The sequence below is a fragment of the Fukomys damarensis genome, unplaced genomic scaffold (genome assembly GCF_012274545.1).
Source record: "Fukomys damarensis isolate Sample0158 unplaced genomic scaffold, DMR_v1.0_HiC HiC_scaffold_18, whole genome shotgun sequence".
Lineage (NCBI taxonomy): Eukaryota > Metazoa > Chordata > Mammalia > Rodentia > Bathyergidae > Fukomys > Fukomys damarensis.
The window spans coordinates 14362316-14378987 of NW_022900930.1; the positions used below are offsets into that span (position 1 = coordinate 14362316).

General features: G+C 34.5%; 1 protein-coding gene across 2 annotated transcripts in view; it reads right to left on the bottom strand.

The window, feature by feature from the left end:
* The window catches only part of Sgcz (sarcoglycan zeta), an 871344-nt gene that overhangs the window by 143190 nt on the left and 711482 nt on the right, over positions 1-16672 (bottom strand). For both annotated transcript variants that reach the window (XM_033765395.1, XM_033765394.1), the window contains one exon: positions 4221-4322. In XM_033765395.1, coding sequence (XP_033621286.1) covers positions 4221-4322 — 102 coding nt within the window. The remainder of the gene's footprint in view (positions 1-4220; positions 4323-16672) is intronic.

Genomic DNA, 16672 nt, shown 5'->3' on the forward strand with positions numbered 1-16672 from the left:
CACACCACAGAAACTATTCGGTATTTACACATGTGACTTATTTATTTCACTTAGGAGTATATCCTCAATATGTATCCATTTTCCTATGAATGAATATAATTTATCATTCTTTATGGCCGAGTAGTTTTTCATTCTATAGAAAAACCACATCTTCTTTATCCAGTTTCCAACTGCTGGGCAAATGGACTGTTTCCAAGTTTTAGCTATTATAACTGTGCCACTATAAACATAGGTGTGCATATATCACTGTGATATGATTCTTTTAATTCTTTTGGAAAAGATACCCAGTAGAGGGATGGCTGGGTCAAATGGAACTTCTAGTCCCAGCTCTTTGAGGCATTTCCATATTGATTTCCACAGTGGTTGCACTAGTCTGCACTCCCACCAACAATGAAGAAGGGTTCCTTTCTCTCCACAACCCCGCCAACATTTGCTATTGAGTGATTTCTTGATAGCAGCCATTCTTTGTGGGGTGAGGTGGAATCTCAGTGTTGTTTTCATCTGCAGCTCTCCAATGACCACTGCATCACAACTTTGAAGACAACGAGATTACACCTAATTGTTCACACTCTACCAACATGGGAGTCTTGAGATTTCAAGACTTGTTAGCTTTCTTCAGCATGGTGGCACACAACTGTAGTCCCAGCTCTTGGGAGGTTGACACAGTAGGATTGCTATGAGTTCCAAGACAAGCCTACACTACAAAAGAAGACTTTGTCTCAAAAAAAATAATAATAAAATAATAAAAGAGGCTTGCATCTTTGCTGAGGAACTATTGGCACTGGAATCCTCTAGCAGAAGTGTCTTGGGCATAATTATTAATCTATCATATAGAATTTAGGAATCAGTGACAGCCGAGGTACCAACCTAATCAAGGATTCTTGAACAGGAAAAAAAAATTGAAGAGGATAGTTGCGTTAGTTTCAGAAGAAGTCTGGAAATGAGAAAGGAGGCTCTAAGGAACTGTATGGGCAAATTTTGCTATTAAAAGCAATGAACTGCATGTAATTTAATCTCATTCACTCCTTATACTCATGTAACCTTCAAATTTTATTTTTGGAAAACATCTGGTGATCGTATGTCTTTCCTTGCATTTGAATATTTTGCCCTAATAATGGACCGTGTGTCCTGAAGATTGATGGGGGATATTATTATTTTTGTCCTTCTTATAAAGTAGTCCAAATTCTATAGTTTTTCTATCTCTCCTATCTGAAGAACATTATACATTTAACTAAAAATAATCAGTTAGAAATTCATTTGTGAAAATTATGCACTTATTTTGAAAATGCATTGAATCCCATGAGATTTTCAAGATAGACTTTCTTATACCTTTTGTGTGTGTATAGTGTATTGATGGAAAGAACAAGAATATGAAAATAAATTACTATAAGTTATGAAAGAATTTCATACATTTATATCATCTCTCTATCTATATTTGAGAGGTCAGTTGGCTTGCAGAGTAGACGGAAATAGATATATGTTTATAGGCAACTGTTTTTTCTCCAGATCAGAATCTCCCCTTTGACACTGCATGTACAGTGTTAAATACACGCAGCACCAGAAAATAACTTCAGCATTAATGGAAGGGACACACACGTAAATTAGTTATACAAAGTAGTATTTTTCTAATTGTAATGCAATGTAAGAAGTTCCTTTTGTTTGTTTGTTTGTTTGAGATAGGGTCTCACTATGTAGTGGAGACTACACTGAACTCACTGTGTAGCCCAGGCTGGCCTTGAACTGGTAGCGATGCTCCTGCCTCAGCTTAGTACCAGCCTTACAGGTGTGCACCATCACATCTGACTTATAACTGCCGTTTGAAATTAATAGAATCCCTTGTGTGAAAGCCACAGGAACTTTGTGATGTTATCATTAAAAAATTTGAGCACATAATATGTACAACTGAATTTTTAATTGAATTTTCACTTCTACTACTATTAGCAACATTTCTGTATTCTATAATAATCTAAAAAATGAAACATTTGGATATGTTTCTGCCTAATTCATTTTATTAACAATAAAGTTAAGACCGAGAGCAATTCTGGTTGGCATTTTAAAACAGTGAAATGAATATACTTTATGTCAAGAATAAACAATTGCATGTATTCATCAGCAAATGAATAATAATGTGGGAATTGCTTATAAAATATACATTTTTTCTTTTAGTTCTGTATTCAAACCATATTTCCAGTGTAACTATTGGTGTTCTGCTCCCTTTTTATGCTTATTTTTACATGTTTGCAATACATAATCAATCCATTCCTGTGTGGACTTGGTACATGCACATAGCCCATCTCAAATCATCTTTCATCCTTTTTCCCTGTCCTCATCCTTATTTCCGCCATCTCTTGATCCCCTTATCATTTGGGAATGATCCTTTTTCCTACTTCATCCTCTAAATTTTATTTTCCTTTTGATTTATACCCCCACTTCTATACCTTGCCCTGCTTCCTACTCCCAGGAGGCAAAACATAGTGAGCTGAGACACTGGACAGGCAAGCAGTAGGGCTGGAGATAGGAAAGGTAGCCTGCAGTTCTCGATCAATACAATAGTCGGGAAATCCTTGTGAACTTGAAATAGGCTTTGTCTGGCATAAAGGTTAAGAGGCCCACCTGCCACCACCTCACATTGCATTTATACTATAAATTTAGTGGACTTGACCTTATTTGGTTTATAGATGGAACCAACTGTTTCCACTACAAAACCTGTTGTTATTCTTAAAAAATATTTGTGGCTCAGAAAATAAATTTTATGACCCATCTGTTGATAGAGGGATTCACAATCTTTAAGATGTGTCTCAAACACTACAAACTGATCTAATCGGCTTTAGAGACAAATCATCTTAACTGTCCCTGGACTTCACAATAGTTTGCATGATTTTTCTTCTATGCCTAGGTTAAGTAATTTCTTAGTGAGCATATATTCTTCAAATAACTGATTACTAGTGTCAGTTACAACAGGAACTTAAGGAATAGCTGGTAGTAGCTTCCAATCAAGGAAATACATTTATATGTAAGCATACTCTTTAAAAAATTTTTCTTAAAATAAGTAAAACTCGAAACTTTTAAAATTTAACTATTTTTTAAAGTTTAATCATTTAATGTAAATTTTCCATACATGTGTTTATTGTGTAGACCAAAATCTGAAAATTAAAGTAGTGTAAATATAAAATATCTAATATCCTGAGTTCAGTCAATATAGTATATAAACGAAGCTCTCATTTCACATATCATAGCAAAAATCACTAAATTAATGTAATTTTTTAATTAAAAGTTTTATGAAGACTAAGCTTATGTTTTAATTTCATTTAATATTGGGAGAAACAGCATGGAAGCAAGTTATTTAAATCGTGCTTTCCTACTGCTCTGGTTTTTCTTCAGATAGTATAAATCGTTCTCCTTTTAAGTGATGCTTTAGTATACAGCCTATTTTCTCATGTATTACATTGATAATATTAAAATGTTGTTTGAATTTAAAATAGTTTCATATTTATGAAATAAGGTTAATTTTATAGAATAAACCTTCCATTAGTCCTGCCTGAATAAATGTATGTCCGGACATGCACACAACGTCTCAGATGGATGTCACATAGAATTGAAAGGCTTTGATGTCCTGTAAAATAGTTATTACTTTCTGAGAAGAAGCATATTTAAGCCCAAAGGAACAATCACTAAGTTCCGATCTTGATTTTTAGAGTGCTACTAAGTGATAAAATAAATACGGCACACACACATGGATTTAAAGGACAAATATTCTGGCTTGTTTTAAACAATGTATATCTAGAAATAAATTTAATTTCTAATTTAAATTCTTCGGCATCTCATTGAATATACGTCTACTAACTGAAAAGATATAATATATTAAATTGAAATCACTAATTAATTCACTGCTTTTGGAAAAAAATCAAGACGTATATGCCCCTTTTTTGTTGGTGTTACGATGGTTCCGTTTTTAACTTCCAGTGAAATTAGAGGGACAAATTTTATAGACTAACAAAAAACAATACTGAAGTTTAGTTCAAAAATATATCTTATATGTCCTTTTTAAATTAACTTTCTTCACTGCTTCTCAATTATTTAATTGTTTTAATTTCCTCAAATAAGTCTTTATCCTAAGAATACCAAACACACAGGAGGTCTGGGGTTCTATCCGCCTACTTCAAGCTAAAACGTAAACTCGAAATTATCTTTCACAGTAATCCAAAGCCGGTATCACATACCTTTCGGGAATGAATTTCTTTCACATACAATGGAAGTAGAAACTCAGATATACCTTCAAGTCGGATTCCCTTCTTGGTGACTCTCAGATTTCCCATACCATCCTACAAGCAATGAAATATAGTTCACTTTTAGGATAATTAGAGAAGGAATATTTGGCCATAATTTTTAAGGCTTAAACTGAGAAAACGGCGAGTTTAAATCAGTGATGATTTAAGGAAATTGGGAGACTGCATCTACTTAATGAATGATTGTCAGTACTATGCATATATATACAGGGATCTATTTAAAATGAACAGAAACGACGATTATAAAGGACTTAGTGCCATCTCCTAGCTCTGTCAGAGCCTAGCGTTTATCAGGGAATATGAACTCTACTTTCTTCATGGATTAGTTCGACCAATTACGAGGTATTAAAATGATACTTGCTAGCTGGTTATTGGAAAACAACACGGCAGAGATATCTTAGGTTTTATAAATATGCAAATAATTCTACAATATTCAAATGGTTCTATTTGTATAGTATGTGTTGCAATTAAATGAGGATTGATATAAGAATATATGGCTTTCTACTTTTAATATCATGAGTAAACATATTCACCTTTGAAAAACAACAGTTCACATGGAGGACAAAGCAAATCCACAAACAATGCTGCTGAGAATAAAACAATTAAGTGCAGAGCACTATTATCAAGATGGTATTTCTTTTCTCTTAAGACATTACATTGGTGAAAGAGACTGACTATGATAAAGGCCTGGAAAATGTGCAATTTCAACAGGGGCTGTCTTGTGGGGGGCGGGGTGGGACAAGTACACCAGTGTCATTTTGGAAACACGATGCCATTCAATCTGACTAATGTATGGTTTCCTATGTTGGAATATTGTGGACAAACATTAGGATATTAGGGACTAGGAATGCTTTGGGCACTAGAGAAAGAAAAACCGTGAATGCAAATAAAAAAATCTCTGTGGTTAAGTCAGTTTCCAAGAGAAAAAGTGTGCAAAAAAAAAAAGAAAATTAAGTTAACGGCTGGAAAAGACTGGAGTTAAGCTTCAAGACTAGTCTGCGAGAAATACTCTGCAGGAATGACTGAAAGTAATAGCAAAGAACTTGGTAAGAAATATGGGAAGTGTGGAAGAAGAAGAACAATCTCTAGGTTTTGTGACTAATTTTACCTAGCAATAGAGTAAAAAAGAATATTTAAGATTAATCCAAAGTTTCATAACTCTGAATAAATGAAAAAGTGAAATAAGTTTTATAGCTAGAATAGTGATATCTATGGGTTCAATTACACGGATAAATTCTACTTTGACCTTTTATTTGAGATATCTTTGCAAACTTCAGATAAAAATACAGATCCATCAGCTAGCACATCTGTAGAAAGTTGGCTGTGCAATGACAATCGCTTAATCATATTGAATCTGCGGTGAGGTCCAACATAGAAAGATGGGCACAACAGCAAGGGTTAATGCTCAGATAAAAATTTGTTCTATCAGTTAAGAGGTGTTTCATATGGGCAAGATAGTTATGATCAGCATGAGAGAAAAGGCAGAGGAATGAGTTCACCCCAAAGTCTATCTCCTTTCATTTCAAATGAGAAAGGCAATAATGTAGTGTCATGTGAAGACACTGCCACTAAGAAATAATTTATGAAGAAAAGTTTCAGAGAATTTAAAAATGAGAGAGGAGAGAAAGAGAGGGAGAAGGAGAGAGAGACAGAGGGAGAGAGGGAGGGAGGGAAGGAGGAAGGGGGGAGAAAATAAAGTCAGAAAGTCGATCTCCTGTGGATGAGGAAGCACTAGCTTTTGATTAAATTATACTACGAATAAATATAAAGCAAATCAATTTCTTGAGGCACAAGAAAAAGCTTTAAATTGATACTAGACATACCTATTAGAGAACCAAGGCAAATAAATGAATTTCAATCAGCTTTGACACCCGCATTCACTTTCAAAAGAGTAAAGTACCTCTGAATTAGACATTAAGTGACATGGTCACTCATGCACTTCCTCATATTAGTGTGGTTTTGCAACATTACACCTATCTACAAAGCAGACATAGCAATGAGAGAAACTCAAAATGAGGATTCACTCATTAGGTAGCAATAACAGAAAATCAGAAGGATATGACATTCCAAAACAGTAGAAAATGATTCTCCTCCGATGTCTGACTGCTATTTTTCTCTAAGGGTAGAGACAGAGGAATTTTCCCACTACCTCTCACATGGGTACTATCCATATATCCACCCTTTCCCTTCTGTCAGAAGGAAGGCACTGAAATGCTCCCCACTGAATTTCTATGGAAATACCTAATGTCATTGTCAGATTACCTCAAATAAGTTCTATTACCAATGCAACTCTTATTTTAATATTCATCTTCAAAATACTAGGAAAGTTGGTTAAAATAAGAAAACTGAAAACTCTATATGCAAAGTTAAATGTGAAATGATCTGTGCTATATTCTCATTTAATTTTTGAAAAATTTTGGTTTTAAACTCCATTTTTTCTATTTACAATATAAGGCATGGTTTCAGATGTATAGTTAACATATTTAGTTTACTTCAATAACACAGAATTCCCTTTATTTGTAGGATAGTTCTTAAAATACTGTGTTGTGAAATTTACCCACTAAACCACGTCTCTGTTCACCCCTCATATTTCTCTCGTATTGTATGAAAAAATTTCCAATTTTCCTATCACCTAGATGAAGTTATAAAAATACATGAAAGTCTTACAACGTGTATTTATTATATAATTAACATGATCCTCATACTTGTGCATTAAGTTCATTAACAATTTATAAGATAATAAAGTAATCATATTTCCCTCATACAGAGGAAGGAAAGGAAGTGATTTTTTTTTCTTGCTCTTATTACAGCTTCCTGTTTCACTATCTTCTTGGTCCCTACACCTGAAAGGGAGAAAACAATGTTTGATTTTCTGTTAAAGATAATATTGCTAAAACACCAAAAGATAACAGAATCTAATGTACCTATGGCCCATGTCCATATTTTTGTCCCTATAACTTCTTCCTATAAACTTGAGTCACTCAATCTCTATGCTTTATGTATTGAGTTATATAAAAAAATTTAAAAAACATTTCTTTATTGCACTGATTATATAAGGATGTAAAGAGGTTAAAATTATGTCTAACATGTTATGTAGATGTATTCAACAGTATTCAATAATTCATTATTATTAGCATTTTAATTTTCTTCTCTCATGTTATAGAAATTGATGTTTTGTATTTTTAGAGGTATTATCATTAAACTTATGGGTATCCTATATCAAACTTGATGACCACTTCAATTATCATACTTGTATTCATCGTCTGGTAATCTCACCTATTGCTAAACTTTGTGGCCTCTAAAACCCAGTCTTAGGGCAAACACGCCCCTCCTCCCATCACCAGAGCTGTCCCTTGGCTGTAAATGCACTGGTCAAGGAGGTGTCCTGTAGTACAAGGATGGCTCTGTTCCCTCTGCCTTTGCTGTGCTAAGAGACAGAGTCCCTCCCAGCAGGGATCACCGTGACGAAGGAGCCATCTGGAAAGCAGAGCGAAGTCTTCATCAGACCACGGACCCTGCTGGCACCTGTGCTTTAGGCACGTGAATTTGTGTTTTTCATAAATGCTGCATGCCAGCGCAAAGGGACTACACATTTACATACTTTCAATGCACATTACAATCAGTTTAGAAAAGAGTGTGGAGTCAGACAGTTTGAGTGTGAACTTTGACTTCACTATTTATGAATTGTTAAATTTTATGTTGTTTAATTGGCCCTAAGCTAAGTATATTTTCTGAAATATCAGAAAATTTACGGTATTCGTCACAAGGATATAATAATTTCGTGATCTTCAACATGAATTGTTCAGTACTGCTTCTGGTATATTAACTGTTTCATTACTCATAACCAATGAAAATTAATACTTTAATAACAAATTTAAAAATTGTTTTGTACTAGCGATTGAACTCAGGACCTTGTGCTTGTGAGGCAGGCTGTGGCACCACTAAGCTAAATTCCTGGCCTAGTAATTTTAATTGCTTTTATTATCACATTTTTTAAGTCAGCTTTTTAATTTTTTTCTTTCCATTAGCAATGAAAATGTGACACTTCAAGACTATTCATCTCCAGCCTCCGTTTGCCTCCTAATCATCCTGTGCACTGTTATTTTAGTATGTGGCTTTTGATGGTTACTCAAAAATCACATTAATGTGTCCTCTACATATTGATTCTCTTCTTCATTTTGACTGCTTCATGTGCTTTCTAAATAAGCCACTGTGATTGTCACTCATTTCAAGGCAAATCTTAGAAAATGATTTCTTCCACTGTGGCCCTCTTTTAGGATGATTTTCAAGACCATTGCAAAGGTCTTGAAATGATGATGAGTGATAAATAAAGGATTTTGACAACTAATTCACTCCTACAGAAACAATTTTAGAGAATATTGCTAATAATATGATTTTTATCGTCAGGTACATAATTTATTACATTTTTATTTGCCACAATTGCTCAAATTTTATAATTTATCTATCTCTGGTTGTCAGAGTTATGACAGATGTTTTACATGTATTTATATATTAAATATAATGAACATTGTACTTTGTATCTTTTTATTTGTATTCTTCAGTTGTGTGAATGATTTTTAAGAATAACAAAATAAAATTCACTTTGTTTTTCAAATTTTTCTTTACTAATAATACAATTCCCTAGTAAACATTTTCTACAAATTCTCATGAATAATTTAAAACCAGTGTAGTGGACCATATATATTCACTTCATTACAAAATCACACAGGATAAGGTCTGGGGATTTAGCTCAGGCGTGCTGCTGCCTGCTTTGCAAGCACAAGGTCCCACGTTCAATACCTGGTACAAAAAAAATCATACAGGATGATATTTTGATCAAAAAATAAAATTTTAAAAAAGTGCACTTATCTGGCCAAGCAGACAATATCTTAGTTATCTATCGTATGGAGTAACTCAATAAATGTATGAGACTCTGAATAAGGAACCAGATAATAGGACCCTGTAACTTTACATGTAAATGGTAAAACTGCAAAATTTGGTTACTGATGTCATTCACATGTATAAACATATAAAAACATAAATGCACATATGTGTGAAAAGTTCACATAAATCAATGGAAGCCTGCTCGGAGGTACATAATCAAGTGGGACTAGTTAGAATACATACTCATTTTATATATAGTATACTTGAGAAAAAATATTTTTCTATATGAAATCATTTGCAAAAATATTTGTGTAGCTCAGTCTAATATTAACTATATAATCAAATTTTAAATATTAATGAAGCAACAACATTGTGCTGTCAAAATAAATTTAAAATCACCCTTTGTAAATGAGATCAGAGTTCCTTAGAATAGCCAGGAACTGTTCTAGAATACTACAGAAAAGAAACAAGGGTGTTCCTAAAAACAATTTTTTTTTTTTTACCATGCATGAAGACAACTTTAGAGTATTGAGTATTTGACTTAAGAAAAACACTAATTCTATACTTGGCAGTTTGGGGTCTTCCATATGTTAATCTTCTAACAAAATTATAAAACTTAGCCTCACTGCACAGACTTTTCTTTTGCAACTGTTTAATAAGAGTGCCAGAATCGTAACAGAGCCGGTGATAAAAGAGTTCCATTTTCAAATCAATTTATAAATTGTTGCATGATATCACCTGGAGATTCCTAATATACATTAGCTTTTAAGCACTCTGAGAAATCTGGAGTAAAATAAAACATTTTTTTTTACACAGGATTATCCAAACATTTTTCCAATTCCCTCTCTGTTTACACATATTTCCAAGCAGATAGCTGTCCCTTTGAATACACTGTGGAAAAACTGGATTCACGTCTTATGAAATGTTCTGTAGTCTATTTGTGGTCTAAAACTATGTTGTGAGTATTTGCGAGTTTGTTAAATACAAGAGATGAAAGCAGGACTTAGGTAAGACTGTTCAACACAAAACTGTACATATCCTTCTGGACTAGGACTGAAAACATCATATGAATTTTATTAAGAAAGGACAGAAATCTTGTGACTATACCCCTGAGCAAGGCGATTCTCTCTGTGGGACTAGACAAGAGCCTAGTTTTATTATTATTATTATTATTATTATTATTATTATTATTATTGTTGTTGTTGTTGTTATTATTATTTTGATGGGGATTGAACTCAGGATGCTACACTTGAGAGGCAGAGGGTGGCACCACTGAGCTAAATCCCCATCCCCTGCCTTCTTTAACTGCTTTCCACAAGGCTAACCACAGAAACTTCCCTTTTCTTACCCAATTCTGACTTGCTTACCACAGATGATTCAAGCAAGCATCAGTTACAGAATGGAACAGAACAGAACCAAGACTACTAGTTAGACAGCTTTTGTCATACTTTTTGAAGTAAGATTATCATTAATAGTAACCTTTAGAAAAATCTCCCTTTGGATTTAGACTTGGAGCTGGCTGTGACTATATTTTAATTACATAGAGTGCCACTTTATGGTGACAAAGAATAAGCCTAGGACAAGAGAGGGCAGAGCACAGTGAAAAGGAGGCCAATGCTTGTTGACAAACGAGTCTCCCTTCCGTGCTGGTCCTGAGCCTCAGAGGCATGGATGACTGTCCTTCCCAGACGTTGCCCCAACACTTCCTTTGCATTCATAGCCTCACAATTTTGTACTGTGTCTGTCTCTACATGTCTCTGTTTCTCTGTCTTTGTCTCTGTCTGTTCCCCCTCTTCTGTCCGTCTGTCTGTCTCTGTCTATCTTTCTGTCTGTCTGTCTCTTTCTTGGTCTCTCTCTCCCATTATACTAAAAGAAGCACATGAATCGATTCTATGGGACTCTTCCACGTATACACACTCTGATGACCTCAGCCATCTCCATGGCTAACAGTGTTCTAGTTTAATGAAACTCTTGCTACAGGATCATTGCGTATAATGCTCTCTTTCTCTATTCTTCCCATGTCGACCAATCCTCTCTCTTATGGCAAATCAGACCTATCTTGCTGAAGGTAATTAGTTGCATACTGGCATGCAGAACTATCCTTCGTTATGAGCCATTTTAGGAGTAGACTATACACTCCCTTCAAGGACCTTGCTAACATTTGTGCCAGTTTGTATCCCATTTGTGTTACTTTTTGGTTATACCTGTTTTTAAGCCTATGGTAAGCAGGTGCTACATCTTTTCATTCATAATTGACTGAAAATTTTATTTCTTTCAACCGTATTTTTAGGATCCAGGTTTACACTTGAATTCTAGACAAAGGCATTCAATTTTTCATGCCTCCTACTTTCCAGAATATCAGAAATCTCAAACTAAGTGTATCTGAAACAAAATTCTTTTATCTGTTTCCTATGTTGTGCTCCTTAATTTTGACAGGTATTACTAACTCAATGACCCTTACCTGAATTTAAAAATAAAGTAAAACTTCCTGCAGACCTACTTGCTTCTATCACCTCTGTCTAACATTACTGCTATTGTTTTGATTCAGGTATTTTTTCACTTCCATCTTATACTGTGATATCAGTTACCTAAATGTTCTGTCACAAATATATGCAATTAAATTATTTTTTACTAATTGCTAATAGTCTTACCTATTTATATGATAATACAACTTTATCAGTGCCCAAGAAATTAAGTTTTTAACTAAAAATGTTTTTCAGAAACACACTGTATTAACATGCAACTAGCATTATCATAACATATTCAGTTAGATTTTTGTTTCCCTAAGAGACTGTTCCCCTTCTCTTATGTGTTTATTGTGATATATTATAACTCACTTTCCTGGGCCCTTGCTTCTTCTGTTCTGATATTACCTAGGGAAAGAATTGTTTCCTTAAGTTTTTATCTCTAGCATCTATCAAGATGACTTGTCTGTACAAGCACAAGTACTTGTAAGTACTTCAGAAATGTCAGTTGAGATACAAACTGAATTTTTAGACTATAAAAAAATAATCATTCTCTCATTATATACTAGCTCATAATAGACAAATATATACTCAATGAGAACAAGGAAAAAAAGCTCATAACAAAACAATAATGTACAAGACCAATTCAGTAAAGACCCAAACAATAAAGGACAAGGCCATATACATTTTTATTGTGATAATAGTATATACATAGCAAAATTTTAGCATTTTAAACCTTTTATGTGCACAGCTCACTGACAGTAAGAACATTTCCATTGTTATGCATCAACTACAACTGCGCATTTTCAGAAAATTTTGTCCACCCTAAGTGAAGCTTTAGTCTCATGAAATCGTAATTTCACAATACTATTTCCTTGGCAACTGATAACTGTTGTTTGTAGTCTATGAATTTAACTGCTTCAGTAGCTTAAATAAACACAATAAAATTATATTTTTATTTATTGCCTCATAATGCTGTAGCATGTGTCTGAATTTCCTTCCTCTATAGCTAAATAATATTCGCACACACACACACACACACACACACACACACACACATATATATTATCCATTTATCTGGTAATGAACACTTGGATTATTACCAAGTGTGAATAATGCTGTTGTGTACCCCAAATCAGATTTGCTATATCATATAGAATTCTTAATTTGAGTACTTGCATTCTTATGTTCACAGGGGCTTTATAATTTTACATCTTTATCTGCAATACAAAATAAGTTTAACACTTCCTGGGTAATACTGTAGTCTTACACTTTTTTTTTTTTTTTGGTACCGGGGATTGAACTCGGGTCCTTGCGCTTGCGAGGCCGGCCACCGAACCGCTGAGCTAAATCCCTGGCCCATCTTTCACATTTTTAAAACAAGAGCTATCTTAATTGTTGTAAAGTGGTAGCATAGTTCTCCGGTAGTTAGTCTTGAAGAACCAAGATGATGAAATGAAGTAATGCTTATATTTCAACTTATTTTTTCTCTTACTTTTCTCCAAAAGCACTTGCTAAATTAAATAGCTCAAGCCAACATAATAAGATTAAGAAGATCGTGGAGAATCAATGAAAGTTAGAAAAAGTAGCAAGATTCTGTAATCTCGTGATCCTGAAAAGGCATATGATAAATTCTGCATCCCTTCAAGCAGTCAATAGTTGTAAGGATAAAACACACACACACACACACACACACACACACACACACACCCAAAAAACAGAAAGACAAAGTAAAGCTTGGAATCTGTAGGATTTTCTTTAAGTCATTTGCAGCCAATTAGGCTACACATGGAGACACTAGAAAGCTGACCTGTAAACTTTTTGAAGTGCCACAGTGCTGGAGAACAAAAAATAAATATAAGTACCAAGAAAAGGGGCCCTATAATTACTACTGTGCCCACTTGGGGACTATAGAACATTATACAGTGGAGCCAGGATACACTGGATCCAGCAGTTTTATATAGTCAGAATCTCAATGGCATCTCTCACCTTGACTTTATTGAATGAGAAGCATAGGAAAGAGCTGTCTACACAAAGATAGCATCACCAACAACCTCTATGTTTCAAACACTATACATAGAATTCTTCCAAAATATCAATCAGAAAAGCATCAACAAACAATGCCAACAAACAACAAAAGATCCAATGTCAGAGGGTTCAGACATAGCTGCACAGTAACTTCTATTCATATATTCAAGACAGTGTGCAACAGGATATAAAATGTCATCAAAGATCTGAAATCCATGAAAAAGAATCAAGAGGAAATTGCAGAAATGAACAATTCCATAACAGATACTGGGAACATGATAGGTTTGCCAAACGCAGGAGATTGGAAAGAGCTAAAGACAATGGCTAAAGTCAGAGGTTATCAGAAGACATGAAGGTCGAAGCGACTTCAATCACTCATGAAAAGTACCCAAAAGAGTGGAATAGACTATGGAGCACAAAGGAAATACTTAGCATAGATTTGCGTCTGTCATGTGCGAAATTTATTTTGGTGACCAGTGGAAGGAAACGTCAAAAGAGATGAGACTTCATTTTCTAGTATTGCTGAGACTTAGGAGGAATTTTCACCAAATTTGTTAGAAAAATAATTTACCTTTGGGTTCCTTCTGAGGGTAGCCAAAATAAATATAAATGATTGGGTAGGTGAATATATAAATGATATTTCAGGTCACTTGGTCATTATTTTTTTTCACAATAATAGTGTGTCATCTTGGCTTACTATTGATAATTTCATATTTTAAAATTCTGAAGCACATGGCTGAAACTTGCTTTAGTGAAACAAATTGTACTTTGTTACAGATTATTTAAGATATTAGGGTAAGAAAAATGATCATTTAAATAATGTATTTACCTAATTGCAAACTAGTAATAAATATACAGTTTCTAAGAGAAATATTTAGTACAGGTACTTTCTTATTCTTTGAAGAATGAGCCTTTTTTATGTACTGTGAATCTAATTCGAGGACTCATGCTTGCCGGGCAGACACTGCCCTGATGAGCTATATCCTCGGTCCAAAAGTGAGCAAATTTTGGTGTATTGAGTTTTCTACGAAATAATTTATTGAATGATGGCCTATGTTAATATCCAACTCTAATCTGCTCTTGGCATTACTTTCTTACTCTGAACTTCCCTTTGTTGAAGTAGATATTTCTCTGGTCTGTAAACCAAACATTCATCATTAGCATCGCTAGGCAGAAAGTGACTTACCACAAATTATGTGTTATAAGACACACAAGAAAAGTCTGTGGGTTTTACTTACTGTACCAAAAAATACAGTGCACTTAGTATATAGCATTTATTGCACTTACTTGTTGGAGGCAACATTTCACCCCTAGTTTACAAACATTAAATATATATATATATATCTGGGGCTGGGGATTTAGCTTCGTGGCCCTGTGCCTGCCTCTCAAGCACAAGGTCCTGAATTCAGTCCCCAGTACCAAAATGAATAGATAGATAGATAGATAGATAGGTAGATAGATAGATCATTCTGTTTATTGCAAAGAAGTATAGCTTTTAAAGAGCAACACCAAAGTGGGCCAGGGATTTAGCTTAGTGATTCTGCAAACCTGCCTAGCAAGTGCTAGGTCCTGAGTTCTATACCCAGTACCAAAGGGAGAAAAAAACAAAACAAAACAATGAACAACAACACCAAAGAACATGGTTGAAGTAAGATAATTTCTTTACAAAATTAAATTACTTTTATTAGATTTTCACATTATTTTCTAACCACACACACCATAAAGTTGATAAAACATGAAAGCACAGATTAACGACCTATTCCCCTTGAAAACAACACTGTAATCTCCACTCAGATATTGAAAAGATGATCTATGATAATTTAGTTCTTTATGGATCATTTCAACATCAAAATCTCTCAGTACCAAATGCATCCAATGCACAGATATACTCTTACTGAGACCGGTTCTTTGTTTACATTTCTATTTTACTAACTGAAATTATATCTCCGAATTTAACATTCGGGAGGCTTGATGGCACATGCCCGTAACCCCAGCACTGGGAGGCTGAGGCAAGGAGATCACGATGAGAGGGGGTAGAGGCTAACCAGGGCCATATAGTGAGTTCGAGGCCAGCTTGAACAAGGATACCAGACAAAGAAACAAACAAGCAAAAAAAGAAAAATGTAACCCTTAAGTTCATATCTTAGAACTTCATTAACATGGCTTGTATAGTAAGTGGTATTTTTTTTCCTAAATACTATGTTTCTAAGACTTTGCCATATGGCTCCATGAAGCTTTCGTTCAACCATGGGAGAACATATTCCATTGCAAAATAAATCCACAGTTTACTTATGAAGTATGTTGCTGTTGGATCTTTGAACTGATTCCAGATTTGGAATATTATGAATAACACTTCAATTCACAATACAGAATGTTTTTATTGTTGCAAAAATAAAATCCAGCAGGCATACAGCTTGTAAGGGTGGTTTCAAAAGATAAAATTTACTTCAGTCATTAATTACTTGTGTAGTCAATTGTCGGACAATATTTTTCTTCTCCCTTCTCAGCCAGAATAAGAAAGAAAACACAGCCATCACCCTGGACACTACCTGTGGATCTAACTTCATCAGATTCTCCTCCCCATCTGGACCAAAGAGATGAGGAAGAGTGGAGAAAAGAGTATCATCACCAGCCCTCAACTCAGTGCTAAGGATAATATTTACTTTGCATTTTGGTTCATAAAGAGTCATTGAATGATTTTAAACCAGTGTACCAGGATAAAAATCCATTATAAGGCCAAAAGTGTATTTTGGATATCAACTGGAGTATAAATTAATCATAAAGTGATGTTAAAATGTTATCCCAAAACAGCCCAAATCTTGAGCTAAACCGGTATATAGGCATTGTCTTCATAGATATAGGAGACACAACCCATGGGATGAAATGACTACTTAGAAGGAGGTGGTCACAAATGTCACACAGGATGGGAAAAGTAAGAATTGTGCCTCTCTTTGGTCCAGGGGGGAGGGTAAGTGATGAGGTGAGATGCACAGGTAGTGTCCAGGGTGA